Consider the following 19,118-nt stretch of genomic DNA (forward strand, 5'->3'; position numbering starts at 1 on the left):
AATGTCATCATGGGCATTTGAAGAATGTCTTTGAAAACTCAAATCACAAGTGATCCTTTTGCTAACTTTATTTAAACTGGTACATACCATTCCAATGGCAATTGATAAGGAAATGGATTTTATGTACGATGTACGCATATACCAAGCCATACGCGCAATGTGTGTAGCGGTGCGTATAAAAGTTTATGGATTGATAACATTAAAATAAATGAGATACTTCCCTCTCTGCTATTTATCTTCTTCTTTTTGTTCCTTGTCTGCCTTTATGTTTTCATGGAAGACCAAATGCCATACTCTGCCATTTATAAATGCATATTTCGCGCTTTTGACAAAGTATAGGGTATGTTCAGCAGAAACACCGCTGAGGGAGCAAATACATTTGATTGGTCATTTGATCGTTAATCTTGAAACAGTGTGAGATTTGACCAATCAAATGTATTTGCTCCCTCAGCGGTGTTTCTGCTGAACATACCCATAGTTACTATTTGTCGATTATGCGTTCTGAAATGCTGAGAGTGTCAATCAGGTTCACCAACATTATTCTAAATACGAATAATACACCATATGAACAAAAAAATAATGAAATATCAAGAATATTATTATAAGCGTATTGAGAATATTATTGTAAACTTTTGTAATGTGCAGCACAGTTACAGAACATACCCATAGTTACTATTTGTCGATTATGCGTTCTGAAATGCTGAGAGTGTCAATCAGGTTCACCAACATTATTCTAAATACGAATAATACACCATATGAACAAAAAAATAATGAAATATCAAGAATATTATTATAAGCGTATTGAGAATATTATTGTAAACTTTTGTAATGTGCAGCACAGTTACAATAATTCTTAAAAAAAGAAATGAAAAAATTGAATGGACGTAGTTAACAGGTTTGGGGTCTTTAGCGGTAAATCGTTGGTAATACTGAGTTCCGAGTCGGGCGGATGACGCTCAGCTAGACCCGGCCTGTTTCGGGCCGCCATTTTTTATCTCGGGAAGCGTGCGAGTTCGCGTCGTGTCTTATCGCGTAGTTTTACGGAAATACTGACTTGGTGAGTACGTATCTTTTTCACAAATGTTGCTAAGACTGTCGATATTAGTATAGTGAATATAATTTTCCGAAAAAGCTACAAGGTTCAGTGGAAATCGCCACTATTCCATAGTCGGTAATGTTTTTGGGGAAGAAAGCACGCCATTGTCTTCTATTCGCGTCCTCGACGTAATTCGCCTTTTTGCAAAAAGTAATATAAACCAGCTTAGATGAATTTTCTATTGTAATGAGTTATATAACAGATTCAATTTTTTACTTATTTGAATACCACCAGATGAATCAATCGTCTACGTGCACACGTGCATTTATCAACATTTCTATGTAAAACTAAGATTAATTTAACAAAATATCGATCTACTGCCTCGTGGCAGTCTCATTCTTATTTTCGATAATTATATATTTTGGGCTGATCAAATCATTACTCTAGCGTTTTTCTTTCGTACCGGCAACGCGTGGTTCAATTACTACAGCGCAATATCGAAGACGCTGTCGCACAAGCGACTTTGCATAGACTTCGTCCTGTTAAATGAGCATGTGAAGTGTCTAAATTCATTTGAGAATATCCGTAGGAGAATAAAGTGCGAGGATAAGACTGAAAATCCCATTTGTATTGTATCCCTGAATGTTTATTGTCGTGGAAAATTCCAGGCGTGCCAAGTTTCACTTAGTCTTCAAATCGGACTGATGTGTTTTGCGACATTCAGTTATTCAGTCCCAAATTACTGCGATTATTCGAGTGTGAAGCGTTGAGCGAGTTGGACAAGAGAAAGGAAAGAAACAACAAATAGTAGAATTTTGGTGGCGTTAAATTGAGTTGACGAGAGCTTTACCGCTCTACCGCAGAGGGAGGCCGCCATTACGAGTTCCCTCGCATCCGGATGGTAGCCGGCATCTTTGCCACTGTGATTTGCTGTTTCATTGCTTAGTCCTTTGAATCGTGGGTGAAGGATTTAATTTATCGAATGTTTTGCGAATTCTTCTTTTACGACATTTGCGAGTGATCAGTGCACATAGCTATTGTCAGTTTCCTTTGATGTACTTGTTGTCGACCCCCAGTGAAAGTTAACTGCGTCAAAGCTTCGGTACTACCATGCAGTAAATTATACTGTAACGGTATTTTTTTGCGTTTATTTCATCTTTTTGGAGAATTTCAGAGCCTGGAAGCAATTAGTTCTTGCACACTAATTTTTTTAAAGAATATACTAAGAAATCGTTTTTTTTTTTTTTTGTTATAGGTTCTGATGCGAGTGATCAGTGCACATAGCTATTGTCAGTTTCCTTTGATGTACTTGTTGTCGACCCCCAGTGAAAGTTAACTGCGTCAAAGCTTCGGTACTACCATGCAGTAAATTATACTGTAACGGTATTTTTTTGCGTTTATTTCATCTTTTTGGAGAATTTCAGAGCCTGGAAGCAATTAGTTCTTGCACACTAATTTTTTTAAAGAATATACTAAGAAATCGTTTTTTTTTTTTTTTTGTTATAGGTTCTGATACGGGCCGAAATATGCCGAGTTTTAGCAGTGTGGGCACGTTCAAAATCTTTATCGGGAATCTCGCGGATAAGACTGCGAACGGCGATATCAAGCCCTTATTTGAGAAATATGGAAAGGTCGTGGAATGCGACGTCGTAAAGAATTATGGATTTGTGGTAAGTTTGATATATAACATTTTACTTCATCTGCCTTGAGCATTATTTTGTATTTGTGCAACTTGCAACTTACCAGAGTATTGCACCATACGTGAGTTAATAAAAATTCTAGTATACAATGAAAAATACTATAAATAGGAGTTCTGCGAGAGTAATTAATAAAAGATTCACAAATAACTGTTACGATCAGTTTATTAAAATTACATATATTCTAGTTTACATAAGTAGCAAAATGTGTGCAGTATTATAATTCGTATCCTGACATCACACACATTGAAAGTAAGAATTATGTCTTAAATTTAGTTATATTGCTTTGTTACTTGATCAAATGTTTGGTAACGTAAAGCGACTGCGTTTCTTACAGCACATGGAAAATGAAGAGGCTGGCAGAAATGCAATTCAAAATTTAAATGGACATATGGTCCATGGACAACCAATAAAATGCGAAGCAGCCAAAAGTCGCAAAGGGCCAAACACTCCGACAACCAAGATCTTTGTCGGCAATCTAACAGACAATACAAAAGCACCCCAAGTGCGCGAACTTTTCGCCAAATATGGTACTGTCGTTGAATGTGATATCGTGCGAAACTATGGGTTCGTGCATCTAGAAGCGACAGGTGATGTGAATGATGCCATCAAGGAGCTTAATGGACAGATGGTGGATGGACAACCTATGAAGGTTCAAATTTCCACTAGCAGAGTGCGACAGAGGCCAGGAATGGGTGATCCTGAACAATGTTACCGATGTGGCCGTGGTGGCCATTGGTCTAAAGAATGTCCTAAAGGGGGTATGGGAGGAGGACCGGACCGCAATGGATTCAGGGACCGAATGTTTGGACGTGACCCATATCCTCCACCGCCGCCACCACCTTTCCTTCGCGACAGGTTGATGGGTGGTGGCCGCTTTGGAGTAAGTACTGCCTTAATCTTCGTCCTTTAACCTTTAGAGAGCCAGCGGGGAGTCTCCTCGAGTTCTATGAAAATATTTATAGGACAAATTTGTCACGTTAGTGGGTCCTTCGCATAAAAGTCAAATATCATCCACTTCCAGAAGTTACAATGTCTTCCAATTCTCTAAAGGTTAAACAGATTGTTATTATTATGTTACATCACTCAATGTTCTTTGCATGGTAAGATATTATTTTGTGTATTATAATTTCTCGCCTACTACTAATCCAAATTTAACATCACTTCCTGGGGTTTGTATCACTGTAATTTTTTTTTTTTATTTTTTTTTTAGATTGAACTACTTTAAGTGAACTGTTTTAACCAAAAGATTTGCTTGCATTACAGGATTATGAAAGCTACTACGACAGGAGAGGATTCGAGGACACCAGGGACCTCTACGAGAGGCGGTTTTCGGGTATGACAGGGCCTCGTGACATGGGAAGTTCCATGCGCGGGCTTGACTTTCCAATGCCACCACTACCCCCAAGTCGAGACCCAATGCCTCCTATGCCTCCTCTAGGTATGGGATCCATGCGTGACAGCGGCTTCTCCCGTGGCAACGAGTACGGGATGTTCAGCCGGCGATCACCTCCTCCGAGTGGCAATAACGGACGATTCAGGTGAGTCATCCGATCAATCAATCTGGTACTGTCCCGTCAGACTTAACATTGTGAACATTATAAACTGGATTAATGGCTCATGCGAATTCGCAATTGATCGTTCTATCATTTTTTATTTTTTCGCGTAACATGCCTGATCTCTGTTTTCTCCTAATTAATCCTTAATTCCTGAACTACGTACTTATGTATATAACCAACATAAGTATATGTATATCCTACTTTGTTCCGGCATAAGCTCTTCTTCTTGTTCCTTTTTTTTTTGGCTTAATGCCCTCATCGAGGGCCAACCGCCATAAAAATTCTCCATAGAATTTGAAGTAATAGGTTCTTCCATACAGATCCTATTGGGAGTGACTAGCTTTCAAATTAAAAAAATATATATATCTATACTAACTGTGTAACTTTGAAACGTACACATACATTTGCTACTTTATTAAGAAGTGAAAAAGAAGCGCGTGGTATTGGGCAGTCTTAAATGTCTCATTCTTCATTATCACTGAAAAGTAATGACTAGTTCTTCCGAATATGTAAAATTTATAGGCTCCGATGCAATGGAAGTATAATGAAAGTTTAGTTTCTATCTTTCATGAATCCTTTATGTTTCAAGTTATCCATCTAACGTGCTTCACTCAAGCAGAAGTTATACGGAAGTTTTTGAAGAGGATCCGTTTCTGCGGAATGCCAACTAAAGTCATCCTGTCCTAATTTCTTCATTGGGGTGTACAATTTAATTCGTGCTGTAACGCATCAGAATGAACCAAGGACCTAAGAATGCGGGACGCTCACCTTCCTGCTCCCTTTTTATTCCGTTCCTTGTATGGAAAGATCAGCATACGAGGATTGTGGGCCAACTCTCACATACGGTTTATACTTGCAATTAGATTCTTCACTATCAGATTTCCTTCCGTATCCGTTTGCCTTAAATGGCATGTGTCACCTCGAGTCATTGTATAAAAAAACATTAATTCCTATTATTGGAATTTAAACTGATATCTCCATGCGATACAAATACTTTTACTAAATCAACAGACTTCCCCAATATTGTAGTCCTTTTTTCTTGTAAGCTTATCTTTTTCAAGAATCACGTAAACTCTTACATTTTTTCTTCTCATCGTGGAATTCGCTAATCGCATGGGCGTCAAATCCAGCTTTTACACTTGCCTTAGAAATAGGTTAAAATAATTAATTTTTTTTTTCATTCCTGTCTTTCGCTCTGTCTATGGACATTCGAACTCTTCCTTCTGTATTGTAGAATTTGTGGTTGATCTCACTAGACATACTCACGCGTTAGAATTCGAGCAGAGAATCGCACTGATTAACCACAATGTAAATGAATAACAGAAATCGAAAAAAAAATATGTATTTTTTTATAATATTGATTACAAATGTTTAATTAAATTATTTAACCGTATCCCAGAGCGGTCAAAATGATCTCAATTTCTCAAATTTAACGCGTGATGTGTGTCGAAAAGAGACGGTACGATTAAAAAAAAAAAAAAGAAAAGTAAAAGTAACAAGCTTGTACGAGATGTAATTCACAAAGTTAAGCCTTTGACAAGGGAGCAAGAGTGGTTGTCTGTTTTCAATTTCATAATAAACGGAATCGATTACTCATTACACTGCTGTTGTAGTAGAGGGATGTACGAGGACTTCAGCCGAGATTCGTTCGAGGAGCGTAGGTAAGTAGTCAATCAAAAATCACTCTACTGAATTTGAAAGCAAAAAGAAAAACTTAGAGTTACCCCAAAGCCCGATCCTCTGTAAATTAACTGATGTCCCTGCTGCACCTTTTTTTCTCACGCCAGTCAATCTGTACAAGTCAAAAAGTCTGCGATTATTTACAAGTAGAAAAAAAAAAATTTTTTTTAACCAGTACTTATATCCTCTCAGGATCAGGCGGTTTTATAGATCAAACAATGATAACAAAAGTAACGTTATCCAATGTGACAGATATCGTAACAGTGTATCTTATCAGTATTTCAGTTCTAAGTGAAGAAACTTTACTGCCTCTCATGTTATTTGCAATTTTAAAGAATTCTTAGAAATTACTCTCTTTTTTTTTCCCCTCTCATAAACCGTCAGAAGTACATTTTCTAGCAGCAGCTCCCTGCTCTCCTGCCAAACTCCAATGCTAAAGAGATTTCCCAAAATGATATGATATAATAACAAAAAAAAAATACATATACAAAAGAGAGAAACACGACCGAAAGCTCGAGCTGCCAATTAACCGTGAACGTGTTTTATCTCGATCGTATGACTGACGATATAATTTTGGTTACCAGACCGGGAATACGAGGGCCATCGCCGTCGCGCCGGTTCGCACCATACTAAAGCGTCGCGTCGGGATCTCGGATCGGTCGGTCTGTCGGTCTCTGTCTGTCGCTAGCAGGAAGCCTCGGGACCGAGATACTCTTGGCCGTCTGTCGATCTGCACGCGCGAAGATCTGCCGCTCCGCTCTGTCTGAACACGCTGCCCCCCGCAGTGCGCTATACAAACAGAAAATACCTTCTTCTTCTTCTTCTGAGTTTTCATTATTCCTCCTGACCCAAGACTCTACTCGATCCAAAGCACCATCCTAGTTAACCTCCTGCACCGTTTTCTCGTGAGTCCCGCATATCCCCGCACCAAGCAAAAAACCCCACTGGACACTACAGTTTAACCAAGTAAAAGAAAAAGAAAGAAAAAAAAAAACAATATAAGGAAAAGAAACATCCCTACCTTCCGAAATGCCTGCTTCATGTTTTATTACTCGTACAGAAGATTGTTAGGATCTTCTTGGATATCTCGGTGATTTCCAAAAAAGAAAAAAAAAAAATCGGACCTGTACGCTTCGTATGCTAATGTAATTATGTATATTTATTGAGAACGCCTATATAGCTATACTAGGAGGAACGTGCTTGACACTCTATAAGAAACTTTGGAACTTCATGTAGGATGAAATTTTTCAGCGAGCGAAAATATGTATTAAAAACATCAGATGCGTTGTAATGTTTAGCAGCAGACACGTTATACCTACTGCGCGATTACGTCGTTGAGGGTAACGGTCTCGAATTCTTGACAATTCGAATCGTCGTACTACGCTAGAGGTCACTGATGTGTATATTTTTTGTCGCCTCCTCTCTCTCCCCCCTCTTTTCCTCACCGCACATAACCAACCCCTCTCTTAACCTTTTATATTAACCCAATAAAAATTACTTCGTGTACCAATCGAACCAACTCGTTAAATTCAATAAGACAGATTTTTTTTTTTTTTATTATTGTCATTAATCTCAATTAGCCTTTTGATTTTATATCGGTTCTCGTTAGGTGTGCCGACTCCTTTTTTCTTTTGTTTTACTTTTATTTTCGTCTATGCGTACCAAGCAACTTGTTTTGCCTCTTCTCTCTTACTCGTCCAATGTATTGTAAGCGGTGCGACCGAAAGCATCGGATTGATCGAATCAGGTAAGCGTATAGGTCCGGTGACACACGTTAATCATCCCGTAATCATTACTAAAGTACAATTGGACATAAAAGGAAAAAAAAAAAAAAACACCGTAGAAAGTGTCGGTTCCAGAACCGGGAACCTACCTTGTACTGGGTCAAGCGGCTATATACCATAGGATAGTGACGTAAACATTTTATTAAGTTAGGATTAATCGACATGAACTTATCTGAGTATAAACGGTAAACAGTTTGGCTCGTTTAGTTTGTAACGAAGAAGTATCTCGCGCGAGAATACTGCACTGGTTGGTGTAAGTTTTTTTTCCCCCCTTTTCTTTCTTCTCTCTTCCTTTCCTATATATATATATATATATATATACTTTTTTTTTTCTTCGTAAGACCTCGTGTTTTCACTAATTATATATCGCTGAAATTATGGAATGTAATACAATGTATCTGTGAAATTCACGAAAAAAGAAAAAAAAAACTCAATAACGCAGCGTCTCTTCAATTCACCGCTTTACTCTTGAATATCTCCTTGATCATCCGTCGACCGAGCCCCCCCTCGTTCTTCCCCGATTCCCTGTTAACCGCTCGCCCTCGACCGTCCTTTTCTTACGGTTCGTACCATCATATTCAACCCCCCTTAAAAAAAAAAAATTATCCCTAAATCAAGAAAACCCCAACTTCGCTGGCTTCCTGCGTCGTCCGCGATCTCCTTGTGAACCGCGGTTGTCGCGCAAGCGCGTTCCTCGTTCGCCCTGCTTTTAGCACACACATATCGCCTACCCGATTATTGTCCCGAAAAAAAAAATAAAAAATGTAGAAAGTCCTGTTGAAAGTCATTTTTTTTTTTTGTTCAGCAGCTCCATCTTACATTTGACATTCATCGCTTTTCTCGTGGCGCTTTTATTAATTTTTTTTTACTTGTCCCGCCTTGTCATTGCGTATCCTGCCCCCACCCCCCTCCTTTCCATACGTTTGTCCTTTGGTATCCTCTCATGATTGCGGCTTCCTTCGGGAAGACATTCGGGCGGAAGAACGAATCGTTGGTTCCTACGGGATTGACGCGTGTACCTTCTAACGAGGATGACACCAATCGGTAGATTTCGTTGAGCGCGAAGTTACGAGTCTCCTCGTTTTTCTCGTTGGAAGCGGCGTTCGTGCTTCTAAAATAAAATAAAAGGGAGGACGCGTGCGTTATATCTCCTCCGAACCTAAACTGTGCTCCTTTCCATTGCTGCGCTTATAATATTGTTCTCATAGATCGGTAAATAAAGTACGTTGAAACTTGAAAAAAAAAAAATGAAAAAAAAAACAGTGGTCATTTACTTCGGATCCTTTCACGCAACGTCCCGTTGAGAAAGATTCGTGAATGAGAAATTTTTTTTCTTCTGCCGTCTTTTTGACGTCTCATCCACGTCGGCGGATACGTATGTTTGTGCAACGTGCGTCGCGTGTGTTTACTGTCATTTCTTTTTTTTTTTATTTTTTTTTTTCTGTATGGACACTATTACGTAGACGCTTTTGAAAAGCGTGCCATGCGAATTTTACATGTTGTACGGGCGCGTGCGCGCGCGTGATGTGTGCGAGTCTGTGTATGTACCTTTTTTCTTGTGTGAACAAAAAAAAGTTAAGAGAAAAGAAATCTATCGAGAAAAATTGTTATTGCTATTGTTTTCTTAACGTGTCACTATAGCGTTGAAAAGGAATCACGTTACGAAAAATCTTTTTGATTCTCTCTCTCTCTCTCTCTCTCTATCTCTATCTCTGTCTTCTTCTATATGATCCTTTGTATATTTATGACTTAAGGGTGATCGTATGCATTCGGAGTACTACATGATACCGTTCGTTGTGTCTATCTCTATCTCTGTCTTCTTCTATATGAGTCACTATAGCGTTGAAAAGGAATCACGTTACGAAAAATCTTTTTGATTCTCTCTCTCTCTCTCTCTCTCTATCTCTATCTCTGTCTTCTTCTATATGATCCTTTGTATATTTATGACTTAAGGGTGATCGTATGCATTCGGAGTACTACATGATACCGTTCGTTGTGTGACTGATGTTTTCAGAACGATTGGCACTGCAGATGACGTGGTTGCGCACGAGCTAGCGTACAGTGCGAATAAGTCGCTTCATGCATATACGGACGTGGATTACTAAACTGTATTATTGAACTTTAATGCCGTATTTTCTTTGTCTTTCTTTCTTTTCTTATTTTATTTTATTTTTTTTAAAACAATAATTCACTTGTTTGTATATCTGAATCATGACACTTGTGACTTTGCTAGTTCTTACTTTAATAAATGACCAAGACGTGCGAAGAGATATTCTTTTGCATCGCAATGTGCGGGGACCCACCTTTATTGGCTCTCGACGGGGGCCTCTACGTTTAATACCTCAGGGCAAGTGGTATCTCTGCGCACTTGGTAGAGATGCGCCCTGGGAAGGAACGATTGTTCTCTCGACTTTCGGTGTTCTCGCGTGGCAAAGGTAAACTCGAAGGAGCCAAGCGATTAAGAAGTGAAAGGGGTGTAGTGGGATATGAAAATCGAGAAAAAAATCAGACCTTCCCCGTTTTTGCCTCTGGGCACACGTGACAGTCCCAGGTGCCATTCCTTCCGTACACCGATCTAGGATAATTAGTCGTACTATCTTTTTTAATCCAAGTATGTGTTCACAGCCAAGGTTAAAGACTCAGAGGATCGAGTCGAAGATCTTGGGAAGTGAAGCATGGTCGTGAGATGGGATTCTCGAGCCTGTCGCATTGTTGCTTTTTCGAAGAGCCGATGCACGACGATGCCCAATCAAACTTGCAGGCTCAACGGCCCTGGTCCACAAATCAGCTTGGCCGGTAAATCAATTTCTACACGACCACGCATCGACGCCAGACCGCGCTCCGTAATGAGGACGCAGCCGCTGACGCGTAGCTTCTTTAAAGCCGGCAGCGACCTCAGCGAGAGCAAGCCCGCGTCGGTGATCTTTGAGCAGGATCGCAGATCTAACTCACGGATGGTCCTGCAGCGAGAGCCGAGCTCGTAGAGGCTCCGGTCCGACAGGGTGGCATTTTTCAAAGACAGGCACGTCAACCTGCAAAACGATACACGCAACGTTAGCCCTGAGCTTCGAAAGAGTATCACTTTTTTGGCACCAGCATCGCGCGAGTCTTTAACCTTGGTCCTGGAACCACGTGCACCGCGTCCATTATGCCAAGCGCGGTCGTACGAACGTTTTGGAACGACGATCATCCGAGCTGTTCTTGTGAACCCAGAATGTTCGTCTCTCGTGGCCAGTTGTCACTTGCATCTTTAGCAGTGAAGATAGAAAACGGTAAATCAGTCCGACTAACGCGAAGGGGGGAAACGAAGCCGGCTGGGTTTGGGAGACGGAAGGATCGATCGACCTTTCGAAGTGTCCGTGAGGATCTTGTATTAGGTAAGCTTGTATAGAGAAGGGAAATAAACAGTGGAAATTGTAAGAGAGAGAGAGAGAGAGAGAGAGAGAAAAGGAAAGTGATATACGAACGATAACAATTATTGTACACAAATGATAAGCGATACCTGCTCGTCTCGTGGAACATGGAGAGGAGAGCCTCGTCGGAAAGGCGATAGCAGTCGGCTAGTACGAGTTCACGCAGGTTCTCGTTGTATCGGAGCAAGCTCATTAGGAATGGCTCCTCGACCCAGGCGCATCCTCGTAAACGTACGGACGTGAGATTACGGCACTTGGTTATCTCGACGAAGTCGGAGCCTCGCATGTGCTCGCCGTTGCAACCGCTTAAGTCCAGGTGCGTCAGCTCGGGATGCCGGTGCAGGAGCTCGACCACGTGACGGGAGCCTAGCCAGACGCTGCCGGTGAGATTCACTCGGCGGAGGCTCATGCAGGTCGTTACGAGTACCTTGAGAGAAGTGGAAAAGAACAAAAAAATGAAAACGAGTGGTCAACGGGACCGCGTCGGAAATACACAGAGATATCGAGTCTCGTTTCGTCATCGATCTCGTCATCGTATTCGTCGTCGGTTGGTCGTCGTCGTTTTCGTCGTCGTCGTCGTCGTCGTCGTCGTCGGTATTTTCTCTCTCTCTCTTTCTCGTTCAAGAGGATGGATAATCGGTGCTTCTACTTTCTCTCTCTTTCTCTCTCTCTCTCCTCTCTTTGTACGCGTGGGACGCGCGAATCTTACGTACACGGAGAGGTGACCGCGCCGTGAGCCATTACCGAGCGAATGTGTTCTATAAGAGGCTGGAAATCTCTGTGCATATTATAATCTGATGGTGTGATAATAGGACTTGAGAGGCACGAGGCTCTGGATGTAAGACATGTACCTCGAAGGCGCTCGGCTCGAAGCTCACGTGCCACCGCGAGAGGTCCAACGTTTCCCAAGTGGCAATGTAATTGTCGACCAGGACTTCAAACTCCGTTGAAAGGCATCGCAGTCGCACGAGGTCCTGTAGATCCAGGCGACTAAATATTTGGGTGTAAACCACGTCGTTCCAAGGCAAGTCCAACAGTCGTAACATTCTCTCTCTGTACAGAAAAAGAATTGGGTTGCGTCTGTATATATATATATATATATATCTGTGGGTATGGTGTGTGTGTATATATATATATACATCGTTCAACCGTTCATCCTTCATTCACCTTGTACAGTTAATGTTAACGGCGGGAACGCTTCTTTTCTTTTTCCTTTTTTTCTTCTTTTTCCTTATTTTTTTTTTTTTCTAGAGATTTGATCTTTTCTTTCTCAGGAGAAGCTGACGTTAGACACGTTCGAAACTACGGTACAGGACACGAAACTCTCGTGCGCCTCCTCTCTAGCTACGAGGAATAGGCTGTGTCTGTCCTTATTGGCTATGGGGATGATGTCCTCGCTACGCGACCTTCTATCTCGCTCGATCTTGGATCTTTGCACCTTTCTAAAACTTTAGTATCTTCCATTGAAAGACGAAGGTATCGTACACCAATGAATTCAACCAGAATGATCTCTCTCTTCCATCCACGTGCCCCCCCTTCTATCCACTGTTAACGTAGCTCGTAGGTAGCTGGACCAGTTCCCTTTTATTCCTCTCTCTCTGTCTCTTAAGTCTGGCTACCTTATGCACACGCGAAATCCATCACTTGCTGTTACAAAGCCAGATAGTTAAAATTTACGTCTTTTAAAATGCTTTGCAATTGTTACGTAATTTACGTGTGATTGGTACTGCAGGCATTGTCACTTGAATCCGGCACTCTTGAAAACTTTGGTTCTTCTTTTTTTTATCTTGTCAAAGACTTGTATGAATATTACAGTTATACCGCTGCTCACCAGCCCTGGATCTTCGCCCAGACGAGTTAGAGACTTCTTCCTGCAGTTTATTGTCGTCTCGTTAGTGTACGTTAACTAACCTGCAAGCTGAACATTGATTTTCATGATGGGAATCATTCTCCAGTGAATAAAGAATCGTCTTCTGATAAATGCCTGTGCAATTCCATATAATAAAACTTGTTAATGTATATATGTGGCTAATCGGATCACTCATATTCAATTTTATTTTCCTACTTCCATGTGCTATGCTTTCCTTCGTGTTTCGCAAGGCGCAAACGTCACGAGCGATTTTATATGCATTTTGGGCATACGTGGTGTCCCATCTTTGTTCTTTATCGTTTATTAAATAATCGTGTATGCTATAACAAAATCTTCTCTGTTGTTGCTGTTAGAGAATTTTGAGATACGGTAGACGGTCAAGTTTCTTTTGTTCGGTTAGTCATCGAAAAATTCAGATTTCTGCTCTTGATGTGGTGACATGCCAAGCGTTATCAGCTGTCTAAATAAATTATTTAAATTATCAGCCGTGACTATACATGAATATGGAAATAAAATGAAAGTAAGTATGATTATAATTTCTTTATCGATTTATATTACGTAAAAATTACGAAAAGGATAAGCCTTTTTTTTTGTAAATGATTAACTACTTGACGGTAAACGTGTATATGCGAGGCCAGTTGTCTATTTTTGTAAAATCTTTTTTTTATATGGAATAGGTAACTAGGATACGTGTATCGCGTGACCACTTAAAAATTACTCGTGTAAGAACACAGTCCTTTGAGAATCAATAGCTAGTGGAACGTTGAAAGATTACGACTGCCAGCGAGAAATGTAATTTACCATTATTACGTAAGTATTGCAAGTTTCATAATCGCAACATTTTTTCTGCTTTAATAAATTATACCCGGAGTTATATAATGGCCATTGAAGCTTTACTCTAAACAAAATAAGTTGTGTTCAATAGCCGCATTTTAAGTGTTATGTTTCTGATAATGAGTAGTAGTAGGTGTTTTTAGATGTGATTAGAAAATAGATTTTATATCTTTCTAGCCAGCCCATAAACCAGCAACAACATTATCTTAATAAGATTAAATTAGATTTATAATAACGCAACAATTACGGATTATAATGCGAGTTGTTATTTGGTTTAGTATCATGTCTCAACGCATATGTAAAATTAAGTATGTATATGGGTCGTTCATCTGCGTCAACGTATAAACGAACAATCTAAAGTTGTTAAACAAGTAAACTTAATATATCTGACCTGTTATTGAATACGAATCTCTCAGACGTAACAATCTAACGTGAGATAACAGATGTTGCGTCTTTAAACGATTGGCTCCAACTTCCTTGATACGAGTGGGGCAATGTTGTCAATGATTGGTTGTTCGACAATCCAATTGTAAAAATTTCAAAGATGGCGCCACGTTTAACCTGGTCACATGGAAATTCTCAAGTCTATTATATTCTGGCATTTGGAATTCCTTTCCAGTTGGCGCGTTGCCGCCAGCCAAGAAAGAAGTACGCTTTTGTTTCTACCCGTCAATACCAGCCTGATTCATTATGGCTGAAAAACTACGGTACGACGATTATAGTATTGCACGAGGCCACATGTGTCAAAGCTAACTTATACTAAGATTCTAATACGATAGTCCTGTATAAATTCTTTCCTATTGCGTGGGTTTACTAACATTAGTGATGATCAAACATCGTATGTAAAATCATTCGTAATGCATATTTGTAGTTGCATTGCAACTAATAAAGATTGATAGACTTATATGGTTTTATGCAAATTATTTCGAGGTTATACTTTCATACCACTCACTGAAGAATTGCAATCGCAGAACGGAATGCGATCAGTAATTCCCCATTAAAAATACTATTGGATTAAATATAACACAGTCACTTTATGAATATTAAAACGGCATTCCGGAAGTGTGATGCATGTCATCATTATGTAACTACTAATTGAGGATGTTTTACAATGTAAAAAATCTGTTTAATTTTCGTGATTTTTTTAAAAATTCATATCTAAACGATATATGCAATATTTTTTCATCAGTTATTGTTGTTATGATTTAGTTTTGTTTCTTGCGACATATTTAAAACTCAATAATCAAATGAAACACTTATTTAAGTATGGTCTATTTAAATAATGTAGTTCCCAACACAGGAAAGTGCATTTACTTAATAGTGATAAATCCACTTAATAGATAAATGTTGACATGCAGTAAATAGCAGGGATATTATTGTTAAAGTTTAGTCTTATTTATAGACAATGAATTATTTTTTAAAGTGTAAGACATTTTAGTGGAAAAGTGTATTGTCTATATTTATATTATTTTAGGGAAGGTCTTCTTTTGGGAATGGGCAACCCACTGCTTGATATCTCTGCTACTGTTGATGAAGATTTTTTGAAGAAATATGATTTGAAACCCAACAATGCAATACTTGCTGAAGAGAAACATAAGCCTCTATATGATGAGCTTATAGAACAGTACCACGCAGACTTTATTGCTGGCGGTTCAGTACAAAATAGTATGCGTGTGGCACAGGTAAATATTTTCACATAGTTTCACATATTTGTACATTTAGTCGTTAAAATTCTTTGCTACTAACAGATAGAATCTTCATGTCAAAGGTTATAAGCCAATATCAGCATGAAGTCAAGCCTATTTCAGTTATGCTAAATAATCACTTGTTCCGTTAAGCAATAGTTTATTGTTAGATCATGGAAATTTCCATTTGACACAAGTAGCATAGATAATATTGTATGAGTCACGTACATGTATGTAACTTCTACATATCATTTATTATTCTTAGTCAATACTGATATTTAATACAGTTTGGCATCTTGCAAAGCTATGTTGTATCGTTTCTTCATATTTTTTTATGTAGGTTTGTCTGATATCAGATCCATGATATCAGACATAATATTAATAACTATAGCATTATAATGTAAGTGTTTTTAATTACACTGTTTCTCAGCAATTATTAAGTCTGGCATATTTTTTCTAGTGGTTCCTTGAAAAACCGAACATTACAATATATATGGGATGTGTTGGCAAAGATAAATATTCAAAAATTTTAGAAGAACGTGCTCGCTCTAGTGGCATAAATGTTCGATATCATTATACAGATAAAGAAACCACTGGTACTTGCGCAGTTCTGATAACAGGAAAGGAACGATCTCTTTGTGCGAATTTAGCAGCTGCCAACTGCTTCTGTCCATCACACATAGAGGAACCGGAAAATAAGAAACTAATTGATTCAGCTGATTACTTTTACATATCAGTGAGTACAAGTTTTTTTATTTATGCAAGGAATTCAAAGAGTCTGTTCTTTTACAATTTCTTGCGTCCATTGAAAAGTATATTAAACATTAGACTTTCTAATTCTATACCCCAGGGATTTTTCTTGACAGTCAGTCCAGAAACGATACAGATTATCGCCAAACATGCGTTTGAGAAAAATAAATTGTTTACAATGAATCTCAGCGCGCCATTTCTGTGTGAATTATTCAAAAAGCCTATGAGGGCTGCTCTGCCATACGTGGATATTCTTTTTGGAAATGAAACGGAAGCAGATGCGTTCGCCAAAGCAAATGACTTTCAGACTACTGACAGGAAGGAAATTGCATTAAAAATTTCCAGAATGGAGAAAATTAATGACAAGAGAAAGCGAATTGTTATTATTACTCAAGGAGAGGGTCCGGTGATTTTAGCCAGGGACAATACTGTCACAGAGTTTCCTGCAGAAAAGTTACCTGCTGAAAAAGTTATAGATACTAATGGTGCGGGAGATGCTTTTGTTGGAGGTAAGAAGATTATTGTATCACATACGTACTCCTATATTACGCAAACTTACGACTACTTATAAGATGTCACATGTATCAAAATAATTGTTCCTATAATTCAAATTTTCCGTCATTTACCATTTTCAGGTTTTCTAGCGCAATTAATTCAAGGTCAAAGTATAGAAGTATGTATTAAATGTGGCATCTGGGCAGCCACCCAAATAATTCAAAAGTCTGGCTGTACTTATGAAGGAAAGCCAAACTTTGCTCCATAGTTAAACGATTTCGTTAGGCGTTGAATATCGTTGTACTTAACAATAATACATATTTTCACTTGAAGACTTTGTAACATTTATTTTTCTATTCAAAAAGTATTACCTATATTCACGTACCAATAATATATAGTTTACTTACGACGTTGCTATCGATAAATACATAATGATGTGATTCTATCTGACAATTTAGGAAATCACTTCCCACAATGTATTAATCTTATCCCGTAAGGATCAATGTAACGGATTACTTTTTAATAATGTTCAGCACGATTAATCATAATTATGAATTTTAGATGTTAAACACGTCGGGAAAAAAGAGCAAGCAGGTTTTCTGTAGGATGCACGAATACCAATCTACAACCTCTTCTGCAACTACCTACACAAAAAATTTGAATATAAAAAATGTCCATTTATACATTCCTCGTCATTGTTTATATACGAGTTTAAAATTTACTGGTTGCGGTTCATCGTTCTCCTAAAATCTACAAACAGTTTACCTTTTAGGAGAATCCCTCTAATGCTTGTCACCTGAAGGTAATGAATAGTTAAAAATGTTTTACAAGCCAGTGAATCATGTACTACGTGAACAATAAGCAATATATACATACTAGGAGAAATTATTTTAATTTATTCACAACTACTTGCAGTTTTTGTTCTATGGGTAAAGACAACAGTAAATTCAGAAATGTTATTTTTATAGATATATATTAAAGATAATTTATATTGTCACGTATCATCAAATATATAAAGTATTTTATTCAGTTTCACCTTATTAGACCATCAGGTAAGTTCAAATATCAAATATCCCATTCAAGGTTTAGCCAAGAGGCCAATAAATTATCACCTTATAATCGGAGCACGAAATCAAATCTACATTCAATAAGCATCCTGTTTTTACTTTTATTGTTAGTTGAAAAGAGTTCCAAAGCTTAAAAAATGCGAAATTGCTCATCAGCTGGTAAAAAATCTGCAAATTGTCTACGCAAGGTACCTACATTCAAAAAATTGATAAAGTGCGTTAAAAGATGTATAGCTCCTAGTAACACATTATCTTTATCTAAATGTAACACTTCTTATTTCACGTTTCGAAAGTGCGAATGAAATAATTAGCGTAGTAACAATTCATAGGCATATATTATTAGTGAGCGCAGAGGCTTGTACGGATAAACATCAGGTAAACTACGGACACTTGATCAGATAAATAATTTCATAAATTACTTTTCGTTTACATATAGCTGCAATATACGTATGTCACATTACGAATTTACGACACTATCAAATATCCTTTAAGGCTGCTGTCTGGCTGGTTTAACTATATATATTGCGTGACGTCACCAGCGAGGAAACGTATTTTCCGTTATTCTTCTTCATTTTGAAATGATTTAGCAAAATCTTTGATGATCCCGCTTCGTTATGCGATACGGCTGGCGGCTCTTCTCAATTTAGGTGCGAAAAATGTTTCAACTGTTAGAAAAATGTACGTAAAGAAATCGTGCATTTCTGACCTGTCAAACCATCATGGGCGCCGCCATTACGACCGTTCACTAAATCCCATTTTTCTGCGAATCAGGACACTCGTCACACTTTAATCGAGAAGATCCGCCTTGCTATGGACGATACAAAGCGGGCTGATCTAATAATTTTGTCAATAACTGTTTGACAAACGCAAAAAACGGCAAATTAGATTCGGCCCGTATTTTACTATCTTGAGAATCCAATAGATGGCGATAGCTGTTTCTCGCCGTAGATCTCAGTAACGTGAGCGATTTGCGGGGCCCGTAGCATAGTACCGTTGTGTCAAAACTACACACACATATAGTATATGTGTGTAGCCAAGTTTGCTGGCGAAGAGCTAAGCCAGCCTAGACGCTTGGCTCGACTCGCTATATATATATATTCTTTACGCCACTGTCTTGTTAGCCGTCCACGAGGTAGCTATTTAAAAAGTAATAGTACTTACAGTTTTCAGAAAATGTTGGTATCAAGCTGAAAAAGTTGTATTTTATTTGTCATTAACAATTTAATTGTTTAAACGACGAACTTCGGT

At 38.6% G+C, this 19,118-nt stretch overlaps 2 protein-coding genes across 15 annotated transcripts; one reads left to right on the forward strand and one right to left on the reverse strand.

Moving 5' to 3' along the window:
• The first annotated feature begins 930 nt into the window (after nucleotides 1-930).
• LOC107263372 (RNA-binding protein lark) lies at nucleotides 931-17,135 on the forward strand. 10 transcript variants are annotated; one of them, XM_025080687.1, is made up of 10 exons: nucleotides 931-1,057; nucleotides 2,543-2,706; nucleotides 3,071-3,616; nucleotides 4,000-4,069; nucleotides 4,175-4,274; nucleotides 5,906-5,953; nucleotides 15,348-15,555; nucleotides 16,019-16,294; nucleotides 16,409-16,817; nucleotides 16,944-17,135. In XM_025080687.1, exons 2-10 carry the CDS (start codon nucleotides 2,563-2,565, stop codon nucleotides 17,069-17,071), a joined length of 1,929 nt encoding a protein of 642 aa, XP_024936455.1. In that variant the 5' UTR covers nucleotides 931-1,057; nucleotides 2,543-2,562; the 3' UTR covers nucleotides 17,072-17,135. The 10 variants fall into 10 exon arrangements, with proteins under 10 accessions (XP_024936455.1, XP_024936451.1, XP_015585977.1 ...); XM_025080683.1 differs by having other exon boundaries at nucleotides 4,000-4,274; XM_025080684.1 differs by having other exon boundaries at nucleotides 940-1,061; nucleotides 4,000-4,274.
• LOC107263374 (F-box/LRR-repeat protein 15) lies at nucleotides 5,960-18,801 on the reverse strand. 5 transcript variants are annotated; one of them, XR_003058439.1, is made up of 5 exons: nucleotides 14,265-14,391; nucleotides 12,021-13,499; nucleotides 11,259-11,596; nucleotides 10,872-11,004; nucleotides 10,421-10,788 (listed from the first exon to the last, which is right to left on the reverse strand). XR_003058439.1 is itself a non-coding variant. In XM_015730508.2 (4 exons), exons 2-4 carry the CDS (start codon nucleotides 12,213-12,215, stop codon nucleotides 10,506-10,508), a joined length of 816 nt encoding a protein of 271 aa, XP_015585994.1. In that variant the 5' UTR covers nucleotides 12,216-12,222; nucleotides 18,577-18,801; the 3' UTR covers nucleotides 10,421-10,505. The 5 variants fall into 5 exon arrangements, 4 of the variants coding, with proteins under 4 accessions (XP_024936476.1, XP_015585994.1, XP_024936475.1 ...); XM_015730508.2 differs by lacking the exons at nucleotides 10,872-11,004; nucleotides 14,265-14,391 and adding an exon at nucleotides 18,577-18,801 and having other exon boundaries at nucleotides 12,021-12,222; XM_025080707.1 differs by lacking the exons at nucleotides 10,872-11,004; nucleotides 14,265-14,391 and adding an exon at nucleotides 18,290-18,546 and having other exon boundaries at nucleotides 12,021-12,222.
• Between the last annotated feature and the right edge of the window lie 317 nt (nucleotides 18,802-19,118).

Source organism: Cephus cinctus, unplaced genomic scaffold, assembly GCF_000341935.2.
Source record: "Cephus cinctus unplaced genomic scaffold, Ccin1 Ccin1_scaffold0153, whole genome shotgun sequence".
NCBI lineage: Eukaryota > Metazoa > Arthropoda > Insecta > Hymenoptera > Cephidae > Cephus > Cephus cinctus.